Below are 25,951 nucleotides of genomic sequence, written 5' to 3' on the forward strand. Positions count from 1 at the left end.
AGCAGCACATCAAAAAGCTTATCTACCATGATCGAGTGGGCTTCATCCTTGGGATGAAAGGCTGGTTCAATATATGCAAATCAATAAATGTAATCCAGCATATAAACAGAACCAAAGACAAAAACCACATGATTATCTCAATAGATGCAGAAAAGGCCATTGACAAAATTCAACAACGCTTCATGCTAAAAACTCTCAATAAATTAGGTATTGATGGGACGTATCTCAAAATAATAAGAGCTATCTATGACAAACCCACAGCCAATATCATACTGAATGGGCAAAAACTGGAAGCATTCCCTTTGAAAACTGGCACAAGACAGGGATGCCCTCTCTCACCACTCCTATTCAACATAGTGTCGGAAGTTTTGGCCAGGGCAATTAGGCAGGAGAAGGAAATAAAGGGTATTCAATTAGGAAAAGAGGAAGTCAAATTGTCCCTGTTTGCAGATGATGTGATTGTATATCTAGAAAACCCCATTGTCTCAGCCCCAAATCTCCTTAAGCTGATAAACAACTTCAGCAAAGTCTCAGGATACAAAATCAATGTACAAAAATCACAAGCATTCTTATACACCAATCACAGACAAACAGAGAGCCAAATCATGAGTGAACTCCCATTCACAATTGCTTCAAAGAGAATAAAATACTTATGAATCCAACTTACAAGGGATGTGAAGGACCTCTTCAAGGAGAATTACAAACCACTGCTCAAAGAAATAAAAGAGGATACAAACAAACGGAAGAACATTCCATGCTCATGGGTAGGAAGAATCAATATTGTGAAAATGGCCATACTGCCCAAGGTAATTTATAGATTCAATGCCATCCCCATCAAGCTACCAATGACTTTCTTCACAAATTGGGAAAAACTACTTTAAAGTTCATATGGAACCAAAAAAAAGCCCGCATTGCCAAGTCAATCCTAAGCCAAAAAGAACAAAGCTGGAGGCATCATGCTACCTGACTTCAAACTATACTACAAGGCTACAATAACCAAAACAGCATGGTACTGGTACCAAAACAGAGATATAGATCAATGGAACAGAACAGAGCCTTCAGAAACAACGCCGCATATCTACAACTATCTGATCTTTGACAAACCTGACAAAAACAAGCATTGGGGAAAGGATTCCCTATTTAATAAATGGTGCTGGGAAAACTGGCTAGCCATATGTAGAAAGCTGAAACTGGATCCCTTCCTTACACCTTATATAAAAATTAATTCAAGATGGATTAAAGACTTACATGTTAGACCTAAAACCATAAAAACCCTAGAAGAAAACCTAGGCATTACCATTCACGACATAGGCATGGGCAAGGACTTCATGTCTAAAACACCAAAAGCAATGGCAACAAAAGCCAAAATTGACAAATGGGATCTCATTAAACTAAAGAGCTTCTGCACAGCAAAAGAAACTACCATCAGAGTGAACAGGCAACCTACAGAATGGGAGAAAATTTTCGCAACCTACTCATCTGACAAAGGGCTAATATCCAGAATCTACAATGAACTCAAACAAATTTACAAGAAAAAAAAACCCCATCAAAAAGTGGGCAAAGGATATGAACAAACACTTCTCAAAAGAAGACATTTATGCAGCCAAAAGACACATGAAAAAACGCTCATCATCACTGGCCATCAGAGAAATGCAAATCAAAACCACAATAAGATGCCATCTCACACCAGTTAGAATGGCAATCATTAAAAAGTCAGGAAACAAAAGGTGATGGAGAGGATGTGGAGAAATAGGAACACTTTTACACTGTTGGTGGGACTGTAAACTAGTTCAACCATTGTGGAAGTCAGTGTGGCGATTCCTCAGGGATCCAGAACTAGAAATACCATTTGACCCAGCCATCCCATTACTGGGTATATACCCAAAGGACTATAAATCATGCTGCTATAAAGACACATGCACACGTATGTTTATTGCGGCACTATTCACAATAGCAAAGACTTGGAACCAACCCAAATGTCCAACAAAGATAGACTGGATTAAGAAAATGTGGCACATATACACCATGGAACACTATGCAGCCATAAAAATGATGAGTTCATGTCCTTTGTAGGGACATGGATGAAATTGGAAATCATCATTCTCAGTAAACTATCGCAAGGACAAAAAACCAAACACTGCATGTTCTCACTCATAGATAGGAATTGAACAATGAGAACACATGGACACAGGAAGGGGAACATCACACTCTGGGGACTGTTGTGGGGTGGGGGGAGAGGGGAGGGATAGCATTAGGAGATATACCTAATGCTAAATGACGAGTTAATGGGTGCAGCACACCAGCATGGCACATGTATACATATGTAACTAACCTGCACATTGTGCACATGTACCCTAAAACTTAAAGTATAATAATAAAAAAAAAAAGCATCCAACAACTTGGGAGAACTCAATTTCCCCTTGAGATACTTTATTTGAAAAAACAAAAAGAAAACCTATATAGTGCTTAATACATGCCAGACAGCATACTAAGCACTTCACAAATACTATGTAATATCTAAATGGCTTAAATATACAACACTAGGATGGTCAAATCTTGTTATCAAATATCAATAAATATTTAAATTAAGAAAATAACAAGCTGGGCACGGTGGCTCACGCCTGTAATCCCAGCACTTTGGGAGGCCGAGGCGGGCGGATCACAAGGTCAGGAGATCGAGACCACGGTGAAACCCCATCTCTACTAAAAATACAAAAAGTTAGCCGGGCGCAGTGGCGGGCGCCTGTAGTCCCAGCTACTCAGGAGGCTGAGGCAGGAGAATGGCGTGAACCCAGCAGGCAGAGCTTGCAGTGAGCCGAGATTGCGCCACTGCACTCCAGCCTGGGCGACAGAGCGAGACTCTGTCTCAAAAAAAAAAAAGAAAATAACAATAGAGGAGGCACCCAGATATGCCCCAAAAGGTGTTGACATTCGACATCTACCATCTCTTACACAGTCTCTCTGAGGCAGTAATGATCTAAGACCCTTGGCAACTGCATCTTCTGTGATGTAAAGACTAAATCTGCTCACATCAGTAATCGCAGCACTTTGGGAGGCCGAGGTGGGCAGATCACCTGAGGTCAGGAGTTGGAGACCAGCCTGGCCAACGTGGTGAAACCCTATCTCCACTAAAAATACAAAAAAATCAGCTAGGCATGGTGGTGTGTGCCTGTAATTCCAACTACTTGGGAGGCTCAGGCAAGAGAATCGCTTGATCTCGGGAGGCGGAGTTTGCAATGAGCCGAGACTGCGCCACTGCACTCTAGCCTGGGCAACAGAACCGGGCTCCGTCTCAAAAAAAAAAGACTAAATCTGAACATAAATGTGAAGTAAACCCTTGCCCTTTAATCCTAGCAGGTGCACTCCTATCTTTAAAAAAGAATAAAATGCACAGCTATGAATAGGATGTTTTAATGCCAAAGGCAACTGGGTTTCTCAATATTAACCTGTACCGAAGTCCAGGATCCGGGAGAACATGGTCCTCTGGTCCTGTCCCGTTCTCCAGGCTTCCGAGGGGGGCATCTGTGCAGAGAGAGCAATCACAGAAAGAGGTCACTTTTCTCACTACATGTTCTCCATAAGACAAAGACACAATGCAGACACTGGCTCATCTGCTACATCACTTGACTAAGAAATTTTTCTCCATCTCTCCTGCAAGCTGGATTTTAATCAGCTGTTTCCTGTTGTTCAGAGATCATCTCAGACTTGGCATCAGTCACTCACTGTAGAAGCAGAAAGCCCTATACTTGGCCGGGCATGGCGGCTCACTCCTGTAATCCCAGCACTTTGGGAGGTGGATCACCTGAGGTCAGGAGTTCGAGACCAGCCTGGCCAACATGGTGAAACCCCATCTCTACTAAAAATACAAAAATTAGCTGGGCGTGTTGGTGCACGACTGTAATCCCAACTACTCGGGAGGCTGAGGCAGGAGAATCGCTTGAACCCTGGAGGTAGAGGTTGCAGTGAGCCGAGATTGTGCCATTGCACTCCAGCCTGGGCAACAAGAGCAAAGCTCCATTAAAAAAATTTTTTAAAAAGCCCTATACTTCCCCTTAACCTGTGACTTTTTTTTTTTCTTTTTTCTTTTTTTTTTGAGACAGGGTCTCACTGTGTCACCCAGGCTGAGATGGAGTGCAGTGGTGGCGTGTGATCACGGCTCACTGCAGCTTCATCCTCCCAGGCTCAAGTGGTCCTCCCACCTCAGCCTCTCAAGTACCTGGGAGGGACTACAGGTGTGTGCCACCATGCCGAGCTAATTTATTTTTATTTTTTTTTTTGTAGAGATGGGGGTCCCACTATGTTGCCCAGGCTGGTCTCAAACTCCTGGGCTCAAGCAATCCTTCCGCCCTGGCCTCCCAAAGTGCTGGGATTACAGATGTAAGCAACTGTGCCTGGCCTGTGACATTTTCGACCTTGAGCCACCTAGAATTATGCATGAAGTCCATATTCAGAACCAGTGCCAGAAACCGGGTGTAATGAATCAGCTTGCTGTTAAGACAAAACTGCTCCTGCTTGTAGTGCCTTGAGTCAGACACTAGAGGGCAGCATGGTCTAATTCCTGACAATGTCTGCGGCTTTCTACAAAGACCACTTTTCCCTGCATTAAGTGCATTTAGGAAAGGCATTCACAAGAGCTGGGGCCATAAGTAGTCTCTGGAACTAACAGGCTAGGGACCTGAACAATTTTCATAAATGCTCAAGTGTCCTTCCAGGAAAACGTGCAAATCCATGAGCCTTGGGCTGCATGGTGACATTAAGGCCAGTATCACCCAGGAGAAACCTTGCTCACTCAAGAAACTTCTTGGGCCAGGCGCGGTGGCTCACGCCTGTAATCCCACCATTTTGGGAAGCCAAGGCAGGTGGATTACTTGAGGTCAGGAGTTCAAGACCAGCCTGGCTAACATGGCAAAACCCCGTCTCTACTAAAAATACAAAAATTAGCTGTGTGAGGTAGTGCACGCCTGTAATCCCAGCTACTTGGAAAACTGAGGTGGGAGAATTGCTTGAACCCAGAAGGTGGAGGTTGCAGTGAGCTGAGATTACGTCACTGCACTCCAGCCTGGGAGACAGAGTGAGACTCCGTCTCAAAAAAAGAAAAAGAAAAAGAAACTTCTTATTAGTGAATGCCCACTATGGAACCAGCCGTGCATCGGGGACAAGGAACATGGTGCTGGAGAGAGCACGCCTCGGTGCCTTCGTCATCCATCCTCCATGCCATTCCCTCCATCTTTGCTTGGCTTACTCAAGGTGCCCCAAGAACCCCCAGCTCTGTAGGCGCTGAACTTCAGGGAAACTTACCAGGAAAAAAAAAAAAATTGTTTTAACCTTTTCTTCTACCTTGCTGTCTCCATCAAGTTATTGTACTGACTCAAATTCTCAAGAAGTTCAAGTCCACTTCACCTCCCGCTTTTTTTAGAGGCAGGGTTTTCCTGTCACCCAGGCTGGAGAGCAGTGGCACGATTATAGCTCACTGCAGCCTCAAACTCCTGGACTCAAGAGAGCCTCCCACCTCAGCCTCCTGAGTAGCTAGGACTGCAGGCATGCACCCTCATGACTGGCCTGCTTATTTATTTATTTATTTATTTATTTATTTTAGAGACAGGGTCTCACTATGTTGCCCAGGCCAGTCTCAAACTCCTGGCCTCAAGCAATCCTCCCGCCTCAGACTCCCGAATGTTACATCTTAACGCATGTAAAACTCAATGAGAATGCTCAGTGAGGGTGGCATCAACTCACCCCATAACAGATCCTGGCTACCTCGGGCGTTCATCCTCCCACCTGGTCAACTGGAATGGCCCAAGGAACCCCTCCCTCAGCCCCCACCCCACCATCCCCTCCTACTTGGCGCTCCCCTCTCTCAGCCTTCCCAACACTAATCTCCAGCCCTCCTCCCCACCATCTTTTCTCTGAGTCCTGAGTGAAGGTGGCCCTGAATCATGGCCCCACGGCCCTCTGTCACCCTCGGCACATCTAGCAAGGTCTTGGCTACAGTTCTCACCTCCGTGAAGACGACAGCGCTCAAGCCCTCACCTCTGGTCCAGACCTGTCTTGAATCTCAGTCCCACATCTCTAACTGCCTTCTAGAAAGCTCTACTGGGATACCCCGCTGTGCCTACCAACAGATCCTGACCCTTACAACCCCATCTTATGTCGCACTAGGCTGTAAGCTCACAAGAGCACGGCACCCTCCCTCCATCCCATCACAGAGCCAGGGGGATCCAAGACTGCTCAGTGCCCCCAAAATGACCTCCTCCTCTTGGCTCACAAGTCGTGTCCACTGCCCTGTGGTCCAAAGGCTCCATACCATCTAAGAGGCCTTCTACAGCAGGTGCCCCAGTTCCGTGTCATCCTTGCTCATCTAACTCATGCAGAGTCAGACTACATTCCCTGAAGCAAAGACAGGGACTCCAACATGCAGAGTGGAAATCCACAGCTGGGGCAAAGGCATGGATCCACCCAGCATTCAGTGAGAACGCTCAGTGAGGACACAACGTCCACGCGGTCCCAGGTGATTGCCCACGGGCCCCTTCACGATGCACAACCACGACTGGCTTGTACTTGTTGTGGGCCTGACGCTCTGGGGTGCACACAGCATAGACCGTCTCATCCTTAAGGCCCCCAAGACAGATACCATTATCTAATTTTATGGATGAGGAAATGAATCCCGAAAATTTAAGCAACTTGTTCAAGATCACAGAACTAACAAGTGCAAAGGTTTGAACCCTGGTCCGTCCAATGGCAGAGCTGAGCCTGTACCCACTTTAGCATACAGGCCTGCATCCAGTGATCCAGTGGGAAGACTGAATAAAGAAAACCAGGAACCCCAAACAGCACACGACCCGTATAAGCTGACTGGGAAGCACAACCAGGGCAGTGTCCGCCCAGCCACCGCAACACTGACAACCAAAACAGTAAAACTGCCCACTAAGAGCTAAGTGCTAAAACCAATCACATCAGATTATGGCAGAGCCACCACAGTCTGTCCTCAACCTCAACAAACAACTTCCAAGATCCAACGTGAGGACAAGGAGAAATAGAACTTTAGACTTGATGGGGACTTGATGGGGAAACAAAGGGTTTGAGGACCCAAGGTTTCAAAGGAACCTAAGAAAGCCCTTGGAAATTGTGCATTTCCTAAAACCCAACACTAAATACAGGACCCTCAATGAAGAGATGAGCAGTCATATCACCTTGTACTGACAGGTGATTTTTCACCCGTTTACTATTCCCACTCAAAATAAACCTGGGTAGCTCTCCCTTCCTTGCAACTGGAAAGCAATGCTGGTGAATTTGCTTTGCTCAGGTATAGACACCACATACTCCCAGAGGAACCACGCATGGTCCCCAGTCCTCATCTGCTTGTCTGGGGTCTCCTCTTGCAACCTGGGATGCTGTCCCCTTCTGTGAATGGCTCTGTTACCCAAGAAAAGCAACTCCAAAACTCCTCCCTAAACCACAGAGTTATCTCTTCCAAGATTCAGGAGAACTCCTTTCAGGGTTCCCCCTTCTTTGCTCCTTTCTCCCTCCCAACCCTCAGCTGCAGAAAGCATCCTCTCCCAGCCAGTGCCTTTGCCTTCTCTAACTATCCCCCCTGGCAGTGACTGCAAAGGCACCAGCGTGTTCAAAGATGACAAAAGTCTCCTAAGGTGAGGAGCCTTCCATGTGGGAAGTCTCCATTAAAAGACGAAGTGGCTCCAGAATGAGAGGAAATGTCAGAATATCGCTAAGGAAGGAAGATGTCCCTCAGAAGGGACAAGAGGCAGAAACAGAGCAAAAGGAATGGAGTCTCAGGAGAAATGGTGGCGGTGGCCACCTGGGCAGGCAGGCAGAGTCTTGGCACCAGTCGGCCCCACGCCTCCCATGGAAATGGGGCATCAGGACAGAAGGGACTTGATGCAACCTGGCATCCCAATCAGGCTACCCATTCCCCTGGCTCTGAGTCCAACATCCTGACACAGTCCTGGAATAATGTTTCTCCCTATGCCATGTCCTGCCCCTGTGCGCAGCCCCTGGGCTGTCCCAGCTCACAAGCCCCCTGACAGCATCGTTACTGCAGTGAAGGGAAATGCTGGCTGACGCCGGCACACGTCATCTCCAGAGAGTGCATTCGACATCAGCTGGAGCTCGGGTCCCATCAGCAGTGAGAAGATGGAGCTGAGTCTGCGAGCTGACAGCCGGGTGTGGGACCACAGGAAATCTGCAAGGACTCTAGAGGCTGATGGGGAGCTACCTTCCCTGGAGACACTTGCTACAGAAAGCCCAGAAGAGTAGGAAGAGCTCTGGGTTCTCTAAGACCAAAGCCCAACATGCACGAAAAAGGAGACCCGGATGTCTGATGGTTCAGGGGGCCCAGCTAAGCGGCAAAGGAGATGACCCGCATGTCTGATGGTTCAGGGGGCCCAGCTAAGCGGCAAAGGAGCTGACCCGGATGTCTAATGGTTCAGGGGGCGCAGCTAAGCGGCAAAGGAGCTGCCAAAACAATCAGACCACCTACTGCAAGCACCTCACGGCTCCACAATAATTCAAGAACCCAACTACAAGACCCCTCCATGGGGAACGGGACAGGGTGAGCAGGAAATTGATTCATGAGACAGAGCCTGTGAACACACATTCAAAACTCCCCAGGGGTCCTAGACACATCCTGGGACCACCTGCTCTCTCCCAGCCCCTGCCCCTCCTCAGATGACCTGCCTGCATCTACACTGCTGCTGAACAGGCATCAGCAAGGTCACCAGCCCCGTAACCTTTGGCTATTTGGACCATGGATGGTCTAGAAATGCAGGACTTCGGTGGCCTGGCCTGCAAACATGAGCTAGGCCTACGAGATTGTCACTTTTAGGGGACCTCAACTGAGACCCATAAGAAATTCCAGTTGGTATGGAAGGTCATGTGACTGAGGCATGGTGTGGGCCAAGGAGGGCATGAGAATGAACAGGGAGCAAAGACGGACTAGAAAAGGCCGGGCACGGTGGCTCACGCCTATAATCCCACCAACTTTGGCAGGCCAAGGAGGTGGATCACGTGAGGTCAGGAGTTTGAGATCAGTCTGGCCAACATGGTGAAACGCCATCTCTACTAAAAATACAAAAAGAATTTAGCCAGGCATGGTGGTGCATGCCTGTAATCCCAGCTAATCTGGAAGCTGAGGCAGGAGAATCGCTTGAACCCAGAAGGCGGAGGTTGCAGTGAGCCAAGATCATGCCATTGCACTCCAGCCTGGGTGACAGAGTGAGACTCCACCTCAAAAAAAAAAAAAAAAAAAAAGATGGACTAGGAAAAGAAGAGGTGGGCAGACCCCCATCAGGAAGTGGAGGGAGGCCACATAAGAAAGATGACAGCACCCCACCAAGTCAAGAAAGCCCCCTCCATGCCAACGCCCCAGCTCCTAGGCCATGGAGAAGATGTCCCTGAAGCTCTCACCAGGGGCCTTGGCATGTGCCTGGCACCTTCCCCAGATTAACTCAGGGCGCCTTCACTGTGGATCTCAAAGGTAGCTGATATAATCACAACCCCCACTCTCACAGGACTGTGCTCAAGAGCAGATGAGTTCATCAGGGTCAGCCACACTGCAGTGCAGGGCTCCTTTGGCTTTGCAAATGCTGGCTCTCATTGTCACTGTCATCCCCATTTTCCAGATGAGGACACAGCAACTGACAGACAGGAAGCACTCAGCCTCATTTAGCAGCCAGGAATGCTGACGCTCAGAGCAGTAATGCACTCAGGCTTACTCAACTTTCTAGAGCTAGTACTGCATCTGACTGTCCCCGCCCTGCCTCTGTGCTTCAGCTAGTTTGAGTAGGTTTATGCTCCCTGCCAAGTGACAGGAAGAGTCTACACCCCAGTTCAGAATTTCAACAGCTTCCTGAGTGATTAGTGGGCTCCAGTCATAATTTCCTAAATCTGGGCCCAGAGAAGGGACATTCGCTTCCTAAGAAAACGAGGAGGTGCCTAAGAAGGTTGGGCCAAGTCTTCTCTGACCCAGCGGTGTTCTGGGGGCAGGGACAGCAACTGGGCACTTCTCTGAGCCAGATGCTGTGCCAGCTGCATTACACTGCACCCCAAGGGCCAGCTGGGATCAACCACGTCCTCCCCATGACCTGCACTAAAGAAAACAATAACAAACCACACGGGCACGTGCTCAACCGTGTGGAATGGTGGAAAAATGCTTACCCATACCAGAGACATATTTATTTATTTATTTATTTATTTATTTATTTATTTTGAGACAGAGTCTCACTGTCACCCAGGGTGGTGTACAGTGAGTGCCACGATATCGGCTCACTGCAACCTCCACCTCCCAGGTTCAAGCAATTCTCCTGCCTCAGCCTCGTGAGTAGCTGGGACTACAGGCACACACCACCATACCCAGCTAATTTTTGTATTTTTAGTAGAGACAGGGCTTCACCATGTTTGCCAGGCTGGTCTCAAACTCCTGACCTCAGGTGATCCACCCGCCTCGGCTTCACAAAGTGCTGGGATTACAGGCATGAGACATCGCACCCAGCCCAGAAACAGCTTTTAACCAAGCTACTTCCTGATCCCCAAGCACTTTTCTGCACAGGGTGGCAGGGCCTTTACAGACAGGGGTTCAGTTACCTTCTTGCATCTCCAAAGAGGCAAAATCGTGGTCACTATTTGTGGTCAGCTTTAAACGACCAAGTTCAATGGGCCACTGGTAAGGGAGAAAAACAGGCCTGCAGGCCCTGGTGACTTGCCAGCCGGTTCAGCCCAACACTCACTCCACGGAGAGCACCTCAGGATACCCAGGTTCAGGGAGAGAAGCCAAGCCCTCTCTCACTTCTGCATCTCAGTGAGCTCCCCCTGACACTGAACCACACCCCGACTCCCGTGCCTCCCGGCTCCCATTCCTACCTGTCCAGGGAACTCAGACACTCCTGCTGGTTCTCGAAGCCAAAGCTCTTATTGGAGGAAAGGAGTAATCGGGAGAACCCACCTGCTGGGCTGTAGGAGCCCACGCCACTGACAGGGAAGAGGATGTCGGAGTCATTGTGCAGCACCTTCAGCGGAGCCCAGCTGTGCATCTGGGAGAGGCAGGTGTTCCCTTCCAGTGGCCTAAGGTGAAAGAATACAGCTGCAGGACAGGCCAAAGAGCCCAGAGGCCGCATGACTCACCAACAAGCATCCACAGCGCCCTCTTGAGAACTAACCAGGCCAAGGCAGGGCTGAGAACAGAAGGAGGTGTGGGCTGGGAGGTAGAGCGTGGAGTCCAGATCCAGACCTCTTGCATTTGTTCTCTCAACCAGTGTTTACTGAGCACCTATTATATGCCAGGCACTGTGCTCCCTACTGGTGGCAAAAGAGCCAGTGAATACTGTTGATCCTGCCCTGAGGGAGCCTGCAGTCTGTTGGGGGGCATGAACATGAACCAAATAATCCTGCAAGAAGCTGTAAATGGCATCTCAGATTGTGGAGGAAGCTCATTCCAGGAAGGTCATGGAAGGCTGCCTGGAAGAAGCAGGGCTTGAGGAGGGGAGCTGGAGGAAGCCCAAGCCACCGAGTGAAGAGGAGGGACAAAGGCTTGGGGAAGGGGACAGCACATGCATCACAGGCCATCTGCTCCACGTTCCGAAATGACAGCAGCCACCTGACCTGGGGCTAGTGTTGCTCTGCCTCGCTGCATCTGAGCCCCTCGTGGGTAAAAGGACAGAATCAGACCAGTCACGTCTGGGTCCCTTCCAAGAAAGGGGGTCGGCTCAATTATTAACCAGGCTCATATGATCTGTTATACTGTCACCTTACCCACAAAGTACAAATCTCTAATGCGTGCCATCTTCGAAACGCCAGGCGGTGTGGTTGGGTTTGTTTGGGAGTAATTGCCCCTGCAGCACTTGCCTCTGAGCAATCAAGAAATGTTAATAAATACCCGGAGGTATTTTTGCAGTATAGTCGTCCCCCAGTATCTGCATTACATCTGTATCAACCGTTTCAAAAAACCCCTGCAAATCTGAGGATGCTCAAAGTCCCTTGTTTTGTTTTAGAGTTGGAGTCTTGCTCTGTTGTCCACGCTGGAGTACAGTGGCACAATCATAGTTCACTGCAACCTTGAGCTCTTGGGATTTGGCAGAGCCTCCTGCCTTAGCCTCCCGAGGAGTTCGGACTACAGGTGTGAGCCCACCATACCCGGCTAATTTTTTTTTTTTTTTTTTTTTTTTGTGAAGACAGGGTCTCCCTATGTTGTCCAGGCTGGTCTCAAAATCCTAGCCTCAAGCGATCCTCCTGCTTCAGCCTCCCCAAGTGCTAGGATTACAGGCATAAGCCACCTCGCCTAGCCTGAAGTCCCTGATGTAAAACGGTGTAGTATTTGCATAAGCACATCCTCCCACATACGTACTTTACATCATCTCTAGATTGCTTATGATACCCAATACAATCCAAATGCTATGTAAATAGTTGTTATACTGTATTTTTATTGTATTATTTTTATTGGTTTTTTTGGTAATATTTTTTATCCACAGTTGGTTGAAACCATAGATGTCGAACTCACGGATGCAGAGTCCATGGATGCAGAGAGCCAGCTGTACTGTAAGGTTTAAACATCATTCTGTATCTCAGTAGATAAAGAAGACCAAAGCAGTTCATAATCATACCTACTTAAGAAGGGAAGTGTGGGGGCAGACAAAGGGAAGGGAGGCAAAAGAAGAAAAAGTGTGTGGCTTGTCCAAGGCCATCAGCACTAAGCAACAGAACCAAGGCTGTGGGACTGGAGCCCAGGTCTTCCAAACTCAAGTGCACCGAGTCGTCTCCTGCCCACAAGTGACATCACTTATATAGTTTGTCTTTATGTTAGAGCTACTCTAAAATCAACAAATATTTTCTGTAATAGACCAGAGAGTACATATTTCAGGCTTCGTGACACAGTCTTCTTTGTTGGTGTCGCTTAATAACTCTTAAAAAATGTAACAACTGTTCACTGCTTGGGGGTGGGTTTGGCCCGCAGGCAGGGATTGCCAGCTCCTATTTTAGAGGCTTGTCAGGTAGAAGTCTCCTTTCAGCCCTCTCTAGCTTTTGGCCAGACATCTGGCACAGAGCGAGAAGCACAGGAGGAAATACTCCTAGCAGAATTTTGCAAGACGGATCATTCAACCATGCCCGTACCACAATGAGGCTTTCAGACAGCAGGGTGGGGGCAAAAGAAGAGCCGCTCCCGCGAGTGTCCTGGCAGCGAGCCCAACCTGGGCGGAGAACCAGATGACCTTGGCTGTGCCTCTGGAATCTGTCAAGAGGCGCCCTCCTGAGGCTCTGACCTGGCCACTGGTGACCACGGAGCAGGCACCCAGAGGTGGTCAGGGGCGCCCTTTCAGGAGAAGGCAGCAAAAGCAGACAGTCCTTTCTAGGCCACTCCACTGCCTCAGGGCAGGTGCGATGTTCTGCTGGTTTCTAAGATAATTCTTGACCCTTCCCCGCAACATATGCAAGTACAAGGTGAAGCCAGGCCCCAAGAGGATGAGGTTCCAAACTCGAGAAGTGAGCCCCAAGGACCACCGCATCAAAATGAGTTACATTAAAGATTGCTGGCCAGGCCAGTGGCTCACACTTTTAATCCCGGTACTTTGGGAGGCCGAGGCAGAAGGATCACTTGAGCCCAGGAGTTCGAGCCCTGTCTCTGCAAAAAATTTAAAAATTAGCCAGGTATGGTGTTGCACACCTGTAGACCCAGCTACTGGAGGGGCTGAGGTGGGAGGATCCCTTGAGCCTGGGAGGTCGAGGGCTGCAGTGAGCTGACATCATACCACTTCCTCCAGCCTGGGCCACAGAGAAAAAAAAAAACAAAAAAACAAAAAAACCCAGGCCGGGTGCTGTGGCTCACGCCTATAATCCCAACACTTTGGGAGGCCATGGCGGGTAGATCACCTGAGGTCAGGAGTTCAAGACCAGCCTGGCCAACATGATGAAACCCCGTCTCTACTAAAAATACAAAACTAGCAGGGCGTGGTGGTGGGTGCTTGTAATCCCAGCTACTTGGGAGGCTGAGGCAGGAGAATCACTTGAACTCGAGAGGCAGAGGTTGCAGTGAGCTGAGATCCCGCCACTGCACTCCAGCCTGGGTGACAGAGCGAGACTCCATCTCAAAAAAAAAAAAAAAACACCAGTGGGCCCCAAGGGCTACTGCCTCAAAATGAGTGACATTAAAGATTCCTGAAGCTGAGACTGCCTCAGTATCTGGTGCCTCGATTGGCTTAAAACCACTCATTATTACAACTGTTGCTCCTCAGCAAGACAATTAACACACGTTATTTGAAAACGTAGAAAATGCCCAAAAGAAGAGACAGAAAAAATAAACCACCCAACAGCCACATTATCCAAAACATTACTGTGTCAGACTCAGTTTCCCACATGCCTTTTTTTCTTTCCTGCTGTGCGGACTATTCTTTACACAGTTGTAATGAAGCAAAATGTTGAGTTTTTTATCTTGTTTTTTCCATTCAATATTAACTCATTAGGCCAGGCATGATGGCTCACACCTGTAATCCCAGCACTTTGGGAGGCCAAGGTGGGCAGACCACCTGAGGTCAGGAGTTTTGAGACCAGCCTGGCCAACATGGTGAAACCCCATCTCTACTAAAAATACAAAAAATTAACCAGGAGTGGTGGTGGGCACCTATAATCCCAGCTACTTGGGAGGCTGAAGCAGGAGAATCGCTTGAACCCAGGAGGCAGGGATTGCAGTGAGCCGAGATTGTGCCACTGTACTCCAGCCTGGGTGACAGAGCGAGAACCCGGCTCAAAAAAAAAATATATATATACATATATATGTATATATATATGTATATATATGTGTATATATAATGTATATATATGTATATATATGTGTATATATAATGTATATATATGTGTATATGTATATATGTGTATATATATGTGTATATATATACGTATATATGTGTATATATATATACGTATATATATATGTACTCATTAGCTCAGCCTCATAACACTAGATACTCTTAAACATCATTTGAGATGTTTGAGATCCTAAACGTTAAAATGTCAAGGCTTAAACTATAAAATCTTCTGCTGTTAACCGTCCCCCTGTGGCTGCACATTTAGATCAACTCCAGTGTTCTGCTTCTCTGAATAAGGACTTTGGTATCTAGATGTAGCAACTTTTCCCTGAATCGAGGGTATGTTCTCTGGGCTGCTTCTCGTGCTGGGACTGCTAAACCAAGTGGGATAAACATCCTTAAGTTCATGCCAGTTTGTCAGACTGCTTTCCCCCATGGCTATCAACTGCTCCCAGCTCAACTGCTTCCAGCTGTCTATGAGGCCAGCCCCTGTGCACCATCCCTGCAGCCTCATTCATCCCACAGACACCAAGTGGATGCTATGGGATGTGCCTGGAACTGAGGACTCACTGACAGCAAGATCTTTCCCTTCCACCAGGGCGCCAACCCAAGGTCTCCGCAAATACGATGGGCAAAATATGGAGTCTTGTTTCACTTTGCATTTGCTTAACTGCTAGTGAGATGCAGAATAGCGAGACACAGCATATGTTTGTAGTTCTTTCTGAATTATGTTTCCCCCTACTTCCCTACCGGTATCATAGAGCACACATAAAGTGATTTAAAAAGCCCCATCTGGGCCTGGCTCAGTGACCCATGCCTGTAATCCCAGCACTCAGGGAGGCCAACATAGGAGGATCACTTCAGGCCAGGAAGTCAAGACCAACCTGGGCAATGCCTTGAGACCCCATTTCTATAAAAAATTAGCTGGGCGTGGTGGCATGCACCTATAGTCCTAGCTACTCAGGAGGCTGAGGCAGGGAGATCACTTGACACTAGGAGTTCCCTGAGTTGAGGGTGTGATCAGGCCACTGCCCTCCGGCCTGGATGACAGAGCAAGACCTGTCTCAAAAAAACAAACAAAGAAACAAAACAAAACAAAAAAAGAACAAAAGAACAAACCCTGACCATAATAAAAATACTATCCCTCGTAAAGGAAAATACAAAACGCAAAGCTAACACTTATGATAAATACAGAGGCAGAAGAAATAAGACTTCTTCAGACATCAAAGAATGGGTTAATGACCAGTAAACCAAGGAGTAAGCCTAACTTTCACCAACAGAGGATCTTAAAGACAACAGGGCAGCAGACTCTGCCAGACACTGTGGCAATCCACAGTGAGCTTCTCCTGGTCTGGCTACATTCCCCCTCACACATCTGCTGTGCACCAGCCCCCTCGACCTTCCCTGTGAACACTAGCTTAGAATCAAAATCAAAGCATTACTCAGCAGGCCATCCCATCACTCCGCTGTGTCTTCCCCAGGCTGCTCTGTGGAAGGGTCAATCAAGATCCCTCTTAATGCCAGGGAGAGCTGTCCAGAGTCTGCAGGAGGCCCTCTGGCTTCAGAGGGCCCAGGCCAAGTGCAGGTCACCCTGCACCGTGTTGGGCATTTACATATCACAATACTGGGGGCTGCCTTGGCTCACACACCAGCCTCACCCATGGGGCTACACTCAGTGGCATCAGCAAGCAGCATCTCCTCAAAGGCCCAGATTACAAAGTAAAGGCACATGGCCAGGTGCAGAGGCTCACGCCTGCAATCCCAGCACTTTGGGAGGCTGAAGCAGGTGGATCACTTGAGCTCAGGAGTTCAATACAGGCCTGGCCAACATGGTGAAACCCCATCTCTATTAAAAATACAAAAATTAGCCGGGTACAGTGGCACACTCCTGTAGTCCCACCTACTCTGGAGGCTGAGGCAGGAGAATCGCTTAAACCTGGGATCAGAGGTTGCAGTGAACTGAGATCGCACCACTGCACTACAGCCGGGGCCATGGAGTAAGACTCTGTTTCAGAAAAAAAAGAATAAAGGCACTTGTGAGGGTTAATTGTATGTGTCAATTTGGCTGGGCCACAATACCCAGATATTTGGTCAAATATTATTCTAGCTGTTTCTATTAGATGAGATTAACATTTAAATCAGTAGATTTTGGGTAAACCAGATTACGCTGCATAATGTGGGTGGGCTTCATGCAAGCAGTGCAAGGCCTCGATAGGAAAAAGACAGACCTTCCAAAGGAAGAAGAAATTCTGCCAGCAGATTGCCTCTGGACCTGAACTGCAACTCTTCCCTGGGTCTCCAGTCCACACACCTAACCTGTGGATTTTGGACTTCCCAGCCCCACAATCACATGAGCCAATTCCTTAAAATAAATCAAGAGAAGACCAGGCGTGGTGGCTCATGCCTGTAATCCCAGCACTCTGGGAGGCTGAGGTGGGTGGATCATTTGAGGTCAGGAGTTTGAGACCAGCCTGGCCAACAGGGTAAAACCCCATCTCTACTAAAATCACAAAAGTTAGCCGGGTGTGGTAGGTACCTGTAATCCCAGCTACTCGAGAGGCTGAGACACAAGAATCACTTAAACCCAGGAGACAAAGGTTGCAGTGAGCTGAGATCGTGCCACTGTACTCCAGCCTGGGTGACAAAGCAAGACTCCATCTCAAAAAAAGAAAAAGAAAGGAAACAGAGACACAGAAACAGAGATAGAAATGGAGTTAGAGGTAGAGATAGAGGTAGAAATTGACAAAAAATAGAGCAGCACAGAGAAGGAACTACACACATCCACACACAGAACGTCCGCCTCAGCCCCGCCCCACTGGTTCTGTTTCTCTAGAAAGCCCTGAGTAACACAACAGGTCACAAGACTTGGATGCCAGGTACAAAAACATTCATACCCTATGAGCAAGAACAAGGCTGCTGAAAAGCTGCCCTAACAAACAGTTCACTCGTAGGAAAAAAATCTTGCGTGTGAAAATATTCATTTGAGATCCGCTGATAACAAAAAGCAAAAACAAAAACCATCAGCATAAATACCCAACAAAAGGGGAAACATTTCACAAGTCATAATATGTTGATCTGACTGAAAGGTAACTGCGTTAGCCACGGTTCTGCGGAGAAATGGAACCAAGGGGTGTGTGCCTGGAGAGAGAGAGACAGAGAGATACAAATACAGGTTTATATTGAGGAACTGGTCCACACAACTGCAGGGACCAAGAAGTCCCATGATCCGCAGTCCACAAGCTGAAGACCCAGGAAAGCTGGTGGTGTGGTGAAGTCCAAGTCTGAAGCCTGAGAACCAGGAGAGCAGATAGTGCGAGTCCCTGGCCCAGGGCCGAAAACCCATGTCCAAGCTGAAGCTAGCAGGCGGAAAGGAAAGAATCCCTCCCTGCCTTCACTTGTTGTTCTGTTCAGGCCTTCAATGGATTGGATGAGGTCCACCCACACTGGGGAGGGCTATCGCCTTTACTGAGTCCACCAATTCAAACACTTCCCTCACCCAGAAACATCCCCACTGATCTACCCAGAAGCAGAATATTCAATCTGGGCATCCCACAGCCCAGTTAAGTTGACACACAAAATTAACCATCACATCAACAAATCAATATTCATAATTATGTAGAAACACGAAAAACATTTGAAAGAATAGCCGGGCACAGGGGCTCATGCCTGTAATCCCAGCACTTTGGGAGGCCGAGGCGGGCAGATCACGAGGTCAGGAGTTCGAGACCAGCCTGGCCAACATGGTGAAACCCTGTCTCTACTAAAAATACAAAAATTAGCTGGGCGTGGTGGCGGGCACCTGTAATCCCAGCTACTCGGGAGGCCGAGGCAGGAGAATCACTTGAACCCTGGAAGCAGAGGTTGCAGTGACCCGAGACAGCGCCATTGCACTCCAGCCTGGGTGACAGAGCAAGACTCCATCTCAAAACAAACAAACAAAAAAAGGCTGGGCGCGGTGGCTCACGCCTGTAATCCTAGCACTTTGCGAGACCGAGGCGGGTGGATCACGGGGTCAGAGATCAAGACCATCCCAGCTAACAGGGTGAAACGCTGTCTCTACTAAAAATACAAAAAATTAGCCAGGCGTGGTGGCGGACGCCTGCAGTCCCAGCTACTCGGGAGGCTGAGGCAGGAGAATGGCATGAACCTGGGAGGCAGAGTTTGCAGTGAGCCGAGATCGCGCCACTGCACCCCAGCCTGGGCGACAGAGCAAGACTCTGTCTCAAAAAAAAAAAAAAAAAACTGACAGTATAAGCTTGGGATTACAGCATACCTGAATCCAAATCTCAATTTAGCCAATGGCTTTCACAAATCTTGCCTCTCTATGGAATCCTGTTCTTCTGTCTGTAAAATGGAGGTGATACCCATGAACCTCATAGGGCAGTGCTGGACGTCTTACAATACAGTGTATAAATCACCTGCAGCACCTGGCATATCTCAGATGATCAATAAGGTAACACTACTAGTACAAGCATCCATGCAGATGAGGACTAGAGTAAAAATAAAAAACAATAATAGGCACAGTCTCATCAGAAAAAAAAAAAACCCTAATATTGTAACAACATGAAAACGAAAATCTTAGGGCTAAGGGTATACTGCAGCCTAAACAATACCATAAGATTTAGGTCAGATAGAAAGATACATTTCTGTATATTCATTTTACACTTTTTATTTTTTTGTAGAGACAGAGTCTTGCTGTGTTGCCCAGGCTGGTATCAAACTCCTGGCCTTAAGCAATCCTCCCAACTCAGCCTCCCAAAGTGCTGGGATTACAGGCATGAACCACTGCACCTGGCCTTATTTTACATTTTAATGGACTGGATTTTGCAGTAGTCATGATTAGGAGGGCACTGCGCACCACAAAGCCTAAGAGGTAACTAGCTTATTTGGGGTATTTGGGGAATTTTTTTTTTTTTTCGAGAAGGACCTTCTCTCTTGTTGCCCAGGCTGGAGTGCAATGGCGTCATCTTGGCTCCACCTCCCATATTCAAGCGATTCTCCTGCCTCAGCATCCCAAGTATCTGGAGTTACAGGCATGCACCACCATGCCTGGCTAATTTTGTATTTTTTTAGTAGAGAAGGGGTTTCACCATGTTGGTCAGGCTGGTCTCGAACTCCTGACCTCAGGTGATCCACCCACCTTGGTGTCCCAAAGTGCTGGGATTACAGGTGTGAGCCACTGCGCCCGGCCAACTCCACCGTTAAGGCAGCAGGTGCAGGCAAGTTACGGCTATTCACACCCCTGCAGATAAACACAGAAGTCACCATACCACAACTATTCTCCTAACGCTGCCTTCGTCCTGAGCTTCCTGTGCTAGTGGCAAGTCAGATGCAAGGAAAATCCAGAGTAAAAATAAAAAACAATAACAGGCACAGTCTCATCAGACTGTGAAACCCTGTGAACCCTGTGAAATGAAAATGACAGATGTATGTATAAAGCAAGAATTTCAAGGCACACATTCTAACATTAACTTTGTATTAAGTGCCCTCAAATGTACTCCCTTCCCCTCTTTCAGTTCTCAGGGAAAGAGCAAATAACACTCCTTCCAAATAACACTCCTAAATCAACACCTGAAGAATGAATGATACCCTAGGCAAATATAAAGCTTGCAGACCTATTTCACCCAATACCATAGAAAGAGAAAACAGTGAACTTAACCCCCTCATTAAAAGCACAAGGGGAGGCTGGGCGTGGTGGCTCATGCCTGTAAACCTAGCAATTTGGGAGGCCAAGGCAGGCAGATCACTTGAGGTCAGGAGTTTGAGACCAGCCTGGCCAATATGGTGAAACCCCATCTCTACTAAAAATACAAAAATTAGCTGGGTGTGGTGACAGGTGCCTGTAATCCCAGCTACTCGGGAGGCTGAGGCAGGAGAATAGCTTGAACCCGGGAGGTGGAGGTTGCAGTGAGCTGAGATCACGCCACGGCACTCCAGCCTGGGGGACGGTGAGACTCCATCTTACACACACACACACACACAAAGAAGCGTGAGGGGAACTTACTTCTCGGGCGACTCCAAGTGGCCCCTGTGCTTCCTTCCTGATGAGTTTCCATACACGTCATCTTCGTTTTCATCCACATCTTCATCATCGATGCTTTTCACATCAAGCTTCTGGTACCCAAACTCCCCGTTCAAAGACAGGGAATCAATTTTCCATGAGTTGCTGCTCTGACTTCCATTGGAGTTTGGCCCGAAGGGGCTTTCAAAGGCGGACATGATATTGACAGAGGAGCGGTCGGAGTTGTCCTCTGAGCTCTCCCCTGCCCCAGGTGTCTTTTTAAACACGTCCCCAGAGTTCTGCTCATCTTCCTCATCATCAAATGAGATAATGTTGGTCACTTTCTTTTTCTTCTTCCGCTCCTTTTTGCATTTGGCATCTGGCAAAAAAAAAAAAAGACACAGTATAAGAAAAAGGAGGCAAGACAAAAGGATGATGGAACCAACTCACCTCCAGGTTATGGAAAATACTATTCGAGTGAGAAATACACTGTAACATGAATTCAGACTTTTTAAAATCCTCAGTGAAAATCTGTGTACAGAAGATTGAGCAGAATGGATGCAGGCCTCTGCCTCTGATTTAAATAAACACACCACAGAGCACGCCTTGAAACTGTTCCTTCTAAGCAGTCACTTTGATGCGAAGGATGCTACCATTACCAAAATGATCTTCAATGCTTCACTTTGGAAAATATTCTCATAGCTGGTAGATGAGACCAGGAGAACCAGCTGGGGGGTGTAGTCAAGGGTTGAGCAGCCTCAAATTCCTGCCATTCCTGTGCAATGCCCCTTTGCAATGGGTCTTTGTGGCTCCTCCCAGCCAGAGGTGATGTCTATTTCTGCACCCTCTTGAATCTGGCTGGCGTAGTGCTCTGCTTTTTTTTTTTTTTTTTTTTTTTTTTTTAGGAGTTGGGGCATCTCGCTCTATTGCCCAGGCTGGAGTATAATGGTGCAATCATAGCTCACTGTAACCTCAAATTCCTGGGATCAAACAATCCTCTGCCCTCAGCCTCTGGAGTAGCTGGGACTACAGGTGCATGCCACAACACTCAGCTAATTTTATTATTATTTGTAGAGATGAGGTCTTGCTGTGCTGCCCAGGCTAGTCTCAAAACTCCTGGCCTCAACCAATACTCCCACCTCAGCCTCCTAAATTGCTGGGATTATAGGCATGAGCCACCATGCCCTGCTTTTACCAAAAGAATGTGGCAGAAAGGGCTGGGCGCGGTGGCTCACGCCTATAATCCCAGCACTTTGGGAGGTCAAGGTGGGTGGATCACCTGAGGTCAGGAGTTCAAGACCAGCCTGGCAAACATGGTGAAACCCCGTCTGTATTAAAAATACAAAAAAAAAAAAAAAATTAGTTGGGCGTGGTGGCAGGTGCCTGTAATCCCAGCTACTTGGGAGGCTGAGGCAGGAGAATTTCTTGAACACGGGAGGCAGAGGTTGCAGTGAGCCAAGATTGCGCCATTGCACTCCAGTCTGGGTGACAGAGCGAGACTCTGTCTCCAAAAAAAAAAAGTGGCAGAAATAACACTGTGTGAGTTCTAGTAGCTAGGCGTTAAAAGGTCTCAGCTTTGCCTTTGCTATCCTGGACAGTGGCCCTGACCCCATATATAAAAAAGCCAGTACAGCCTACTGGAGGATGAGAGGCTATCAGTAGAACCTGAGCTGCCCCAGCACTGATTCCAGACACGTGGATGGGGCCATCTTGGATCTTCCAATCTAACCACCAGCTCCCATGAGTGAGCCGAAAGAGCCCAGCAGAAGAGCCACCATGCCAACCCACACAAAAAAGTAACGAACTGCAGTGGTTTTAAGCCGCTACATTTTTAAATCACTTGTTATATAGCAAATGTTAACTGAAAAAGAAATCAAGCTTGCCTTAGTGACCAGCACTCACAGAAGACACTTTGTGCCCCTATTTTAATCATCACACTTGGATGTAAGACACTTTGAGCCAATTCCAAAAATCCAATCTGTCTAAACCAATGTGTGATGCGGTGAGGCCTCACTGGTATAGCACAACTCTGAGATCACCTCAAAAGCAGAGTTCCAAAAATGGGTGGGACTGCTACTCCTGTGGGTGTAGAAATTTCAGTGTCTGTTACACAAAGCTGTCAACAGGCCTGTCTCCTACAAGGTTCATGCAGGGTCTCTGCTGGAGAAGCACAGGGCAAGACAGACAAGGCCACTGTGTACCAAAGACACCATGGGACTCTGCACTTTCACCATGAATAATTCCAAAGGGATGGCCACAGTTACTGCCTTGTTTAAGAGATTTGAGAATACTAAGTACTTAAGCCCAAAATTTCCAATTTCAACCAGGTGCAGTGGCTCACACTTGTAATCCCAGCACTTTGGGAGGCCAAGGCAGGAGGATCACTTGAGGCCAGGAGTTCAAGACCAGCCTGGGCAACATGGCAAGACCCTGTGTCTACATATATACACATACATACTACAACAAAATTTCCAATTTTGCTGTAGTAACATCTTAATGTCCCAAAGGAATCAAAGGGTATTGAAAACTTCTCACCAAATTAATCTTAAATGAATCAACTTTCCTTTTTTATATTTAACTTTTTAATTAAAAATTTTTAAAAACAGGCTGGGCACAGTGGCTCACGCCTGTAATCCTAGCCCTTTGAGAGGCCAGGGCGGGCAGATCACCTGAGGTCAGGAGTTCAAGACCAGCCTGGCCAACATGGGGAAACCCTGTCTCTGCTAAAAATACAAAAAGAAACCACGCATGTTGGCACACGCCTATAGTCCCACCTACTCAGGAGGTTGAGGCAGAATTGCTTGAACCCGGGAAGTGGAGGTTGCAGTGAGCTGAGATCATGCCACTGCACTCCAACCTGGGCAATAGAGTGAGACTCTGTCTCAAAAAAAAAAAAAAAGTTAAAAAACTGAGACAGGGTCTCACTACATTGCCCAGGCTGGTCTAGAACCCTTGAACTCAAGCGATCCTCCTGCCTCGGCCTCCCAAAGTGCTAGGATTATAGGCATGAGCCACCACGACCGGCCTGAATCAACTCTTTTGCTTCCCCAGAGCCTAGAGTCAAACCTGACAACTCCTCTCTTTCCTGAGGCCTTAAATGCCATCCCCAATCAGAGGCAAGACCAATGGCAGATGCTCCCCATAGCAGTCTACGCTTGGCTTTCATCCCTTTTATCCTAAGGATCATAAATTATATATTTTGTCATGAACTACCCACCCACACCCATCCCAAAGGAGACTGCAGGCTACCTGCTGGTAATCTGTCTTTCCTATTCGGCTCACCGCCTAACACACAGAATACGATGAAGGAACAAATAAAGGAATGAATGAATGAGGATCAACGTCATCTGGCTCCCGGTGTCTCTCACACCCTCACTTTCCGTTTGCTATGGTTGAGCTGTTCATTTTTCCACCCGGCAATTCTCGCATCTAGGTAAGGCCGTCAGAGCCCTTTCAGAGTGAATGAGGATGAGAAACAGAAACACAAATGGAAAACGCAAGTGCACTGGACTCCATTCCCCTTGGAATTACTTTCAGATGACGAGGTATGTCCACCCCATCCGCCACATTCTGATTCCCTCTGCTCCGCCTCGAGCACCGGTTCCCACTCACCAGCACTGACATTCCTGGACACGACAGGCAAGGGGTCGGTCTCCTGTTCAGGTTTGATGAGGATGGAGACGGCAGAGGAGGCTGTGATTTCCCTGAAAAGGCTGCTCACTCCTTGCGTGGACTCCTTCAGCAAGGAGGTCACGTTCTGTGTTGACTCCTTTAAGAGGTCTGAAACGGTGGGAGCAAACTTACTCTGCCCATTCAAATCCTTGTTGTCAATGTTAATCGCAAAGAGTATGGAGTTCAGACCTGCCCAAAAAAAGGGAAAAGTCTGGAGTGCTTGCTGATGGGCAGTCATACCATCAACAAGAGAAGACAGCTGCAGACAACAGAGTACAGAAGAGGAGACACGTTGATCTTAAATAGGTATAAAAATACCTCCCATGCGGACGTTGCAGGGAGCGAAAATCGCGCCACTGCACTCCAGCCTGGGTGACAAAGCAAGACTCTGCCTCAAAAAAAAAAAAAAAAACCTCCCATGAAACTGGGGTCAGCAGACATCCGTTATCATGGGAGTTGAGTCATGCCACATTCTCTCCCTAACAGCCAGGAAGATGAATATGAATAAGAAGTCAACTGGGAGGAGGTAAAGGCACAAGTTCCGGGATCAGGCTGCCTGGGGGTGAATCCCGGCACTGCCACCTACTAGCTACAAGACCTTGATCCAGGCTGGGCACGGTGGCTCACACCTGTAATCCCAGCACTTTGGGAGGCTGAGACAGGCGGATCACCTGAGGTCAGGAGTTCGAGACCAGCCTGACCAACATGGAGAAACCCCATATCTACTAAAAATACAAAATTAGCCGGGCGTGGTGGTACATGCCTATAATCCCAGCTACTCGGGAGGCTGCAGCAGGAGAATCGCTTGAACCCAGGAGGCAGAGGTTGTGGTGAGCCAAGATCATGCCACTGCACTCCAGCCTGGGCAACGAGAGTGAAACTCCGTCTCAAAAAAAAAAAAAAAAAAGACCTTGGTCCAGCAACTTAGCATCTCCCTGTACTCCAGTCGCCTTATCTGTAAGATGGGGACAATATTATCTTCCTCACAGGATTGTAAGTATTAAAGGCAATCACTCACAAAACACTCAGCTCCATAAACCATCAAATGTGCACTGGTTAACATCATCATCATTACTGTGGAAAGAAACTTACACTGGGCATCTTATGATCTACAAAGGAAATTATGGTCAAATTCTTCTTCTCATCAATGGACAGGACTAACATAACCCCAGATATATGAGATTTAGTATAAATTTTCAAGGAAAAACAAAAAGGAGGCAACAAAAAACTTGGAAAGAGGAAGCAAGTTGCCCACTTCAGTCCGGCTGATTCCACCTTTCACCCTTTGAGTCAAAGGGCGAACAACGTAACAGTCCACCGACTAACATCAACCCAGGGTCTCTCCACGTTGACTCGTCATGTGTGCAACTCCTGATCTCACATGATTCTCTCACAGCCCCATGAAGATGACTGCTGAGACAGCATGATTCCCACCTCACAGAGAGGAAAGAAAAGGCAGCAAAGCTTACGGCAT

General features: G+C 47.7%; 1 protein-coding gene across 14 annotated transcripts in view; it reads right to left on the minus strand.

The window, feature by feature from the left end:
- Positions 1 to 25,951, minus strand: part of LOC129527637 (sorting nexin-29-like) — a 173,974-nt gene that overhangs the window by 74,217 nt on the left and 73,806 nt on the right. For 12 of the 14 annotated variants that reach the window (XR_008672650.2, XR_010131351.1, XR_010131354.1 and 9 more), the window contains 4 exons: positions 24,418 to 24,666; positions 20,809 to 21,184; positions 10,955 to 11,073; positions 3,447 to 3,522 (listed from right to left, as the gene is read on the minus strand). Coding sequence is in view for 9 of the 14 variants with exons in the window: in XM_063699649.1 (XP_063555719.1) it covers positions 3,447 to 3,522; positions 10,955 to 11,073; positions 20,809 to 21,184; positions 24,418 to 24,666 (820 nt within the window). In the remaining 5 variants the exon portion in view is untranslated. The remainder of the gene's footprint in view (positions 1 to 3,446; positions 3,523 to 10,954; positions 11,074 to 20,808; positions 21,185 to 24,417; positions 24,667 to 25,951) is intronic. The other 2 variants (XR_010131352.1, XR_010131353.1) reach the window with 1 other exon arrangement.

Source organism: Gorilla gorilla, chromosome 18 (genome assembly GCF_029281585.2).
Source record: "Gorilla gorilla gorilla isolate KB3781 chromosome 18, NHGRI_mGorGor1-v2.1_pri, whole genome shotgun sequence".
Classification (NCBI taxonomy): Eukaryota; Metazoa; Chordata; class Mammalia; order Primates; family Hominidae; genus Gorilla; species Gorilla gorilla.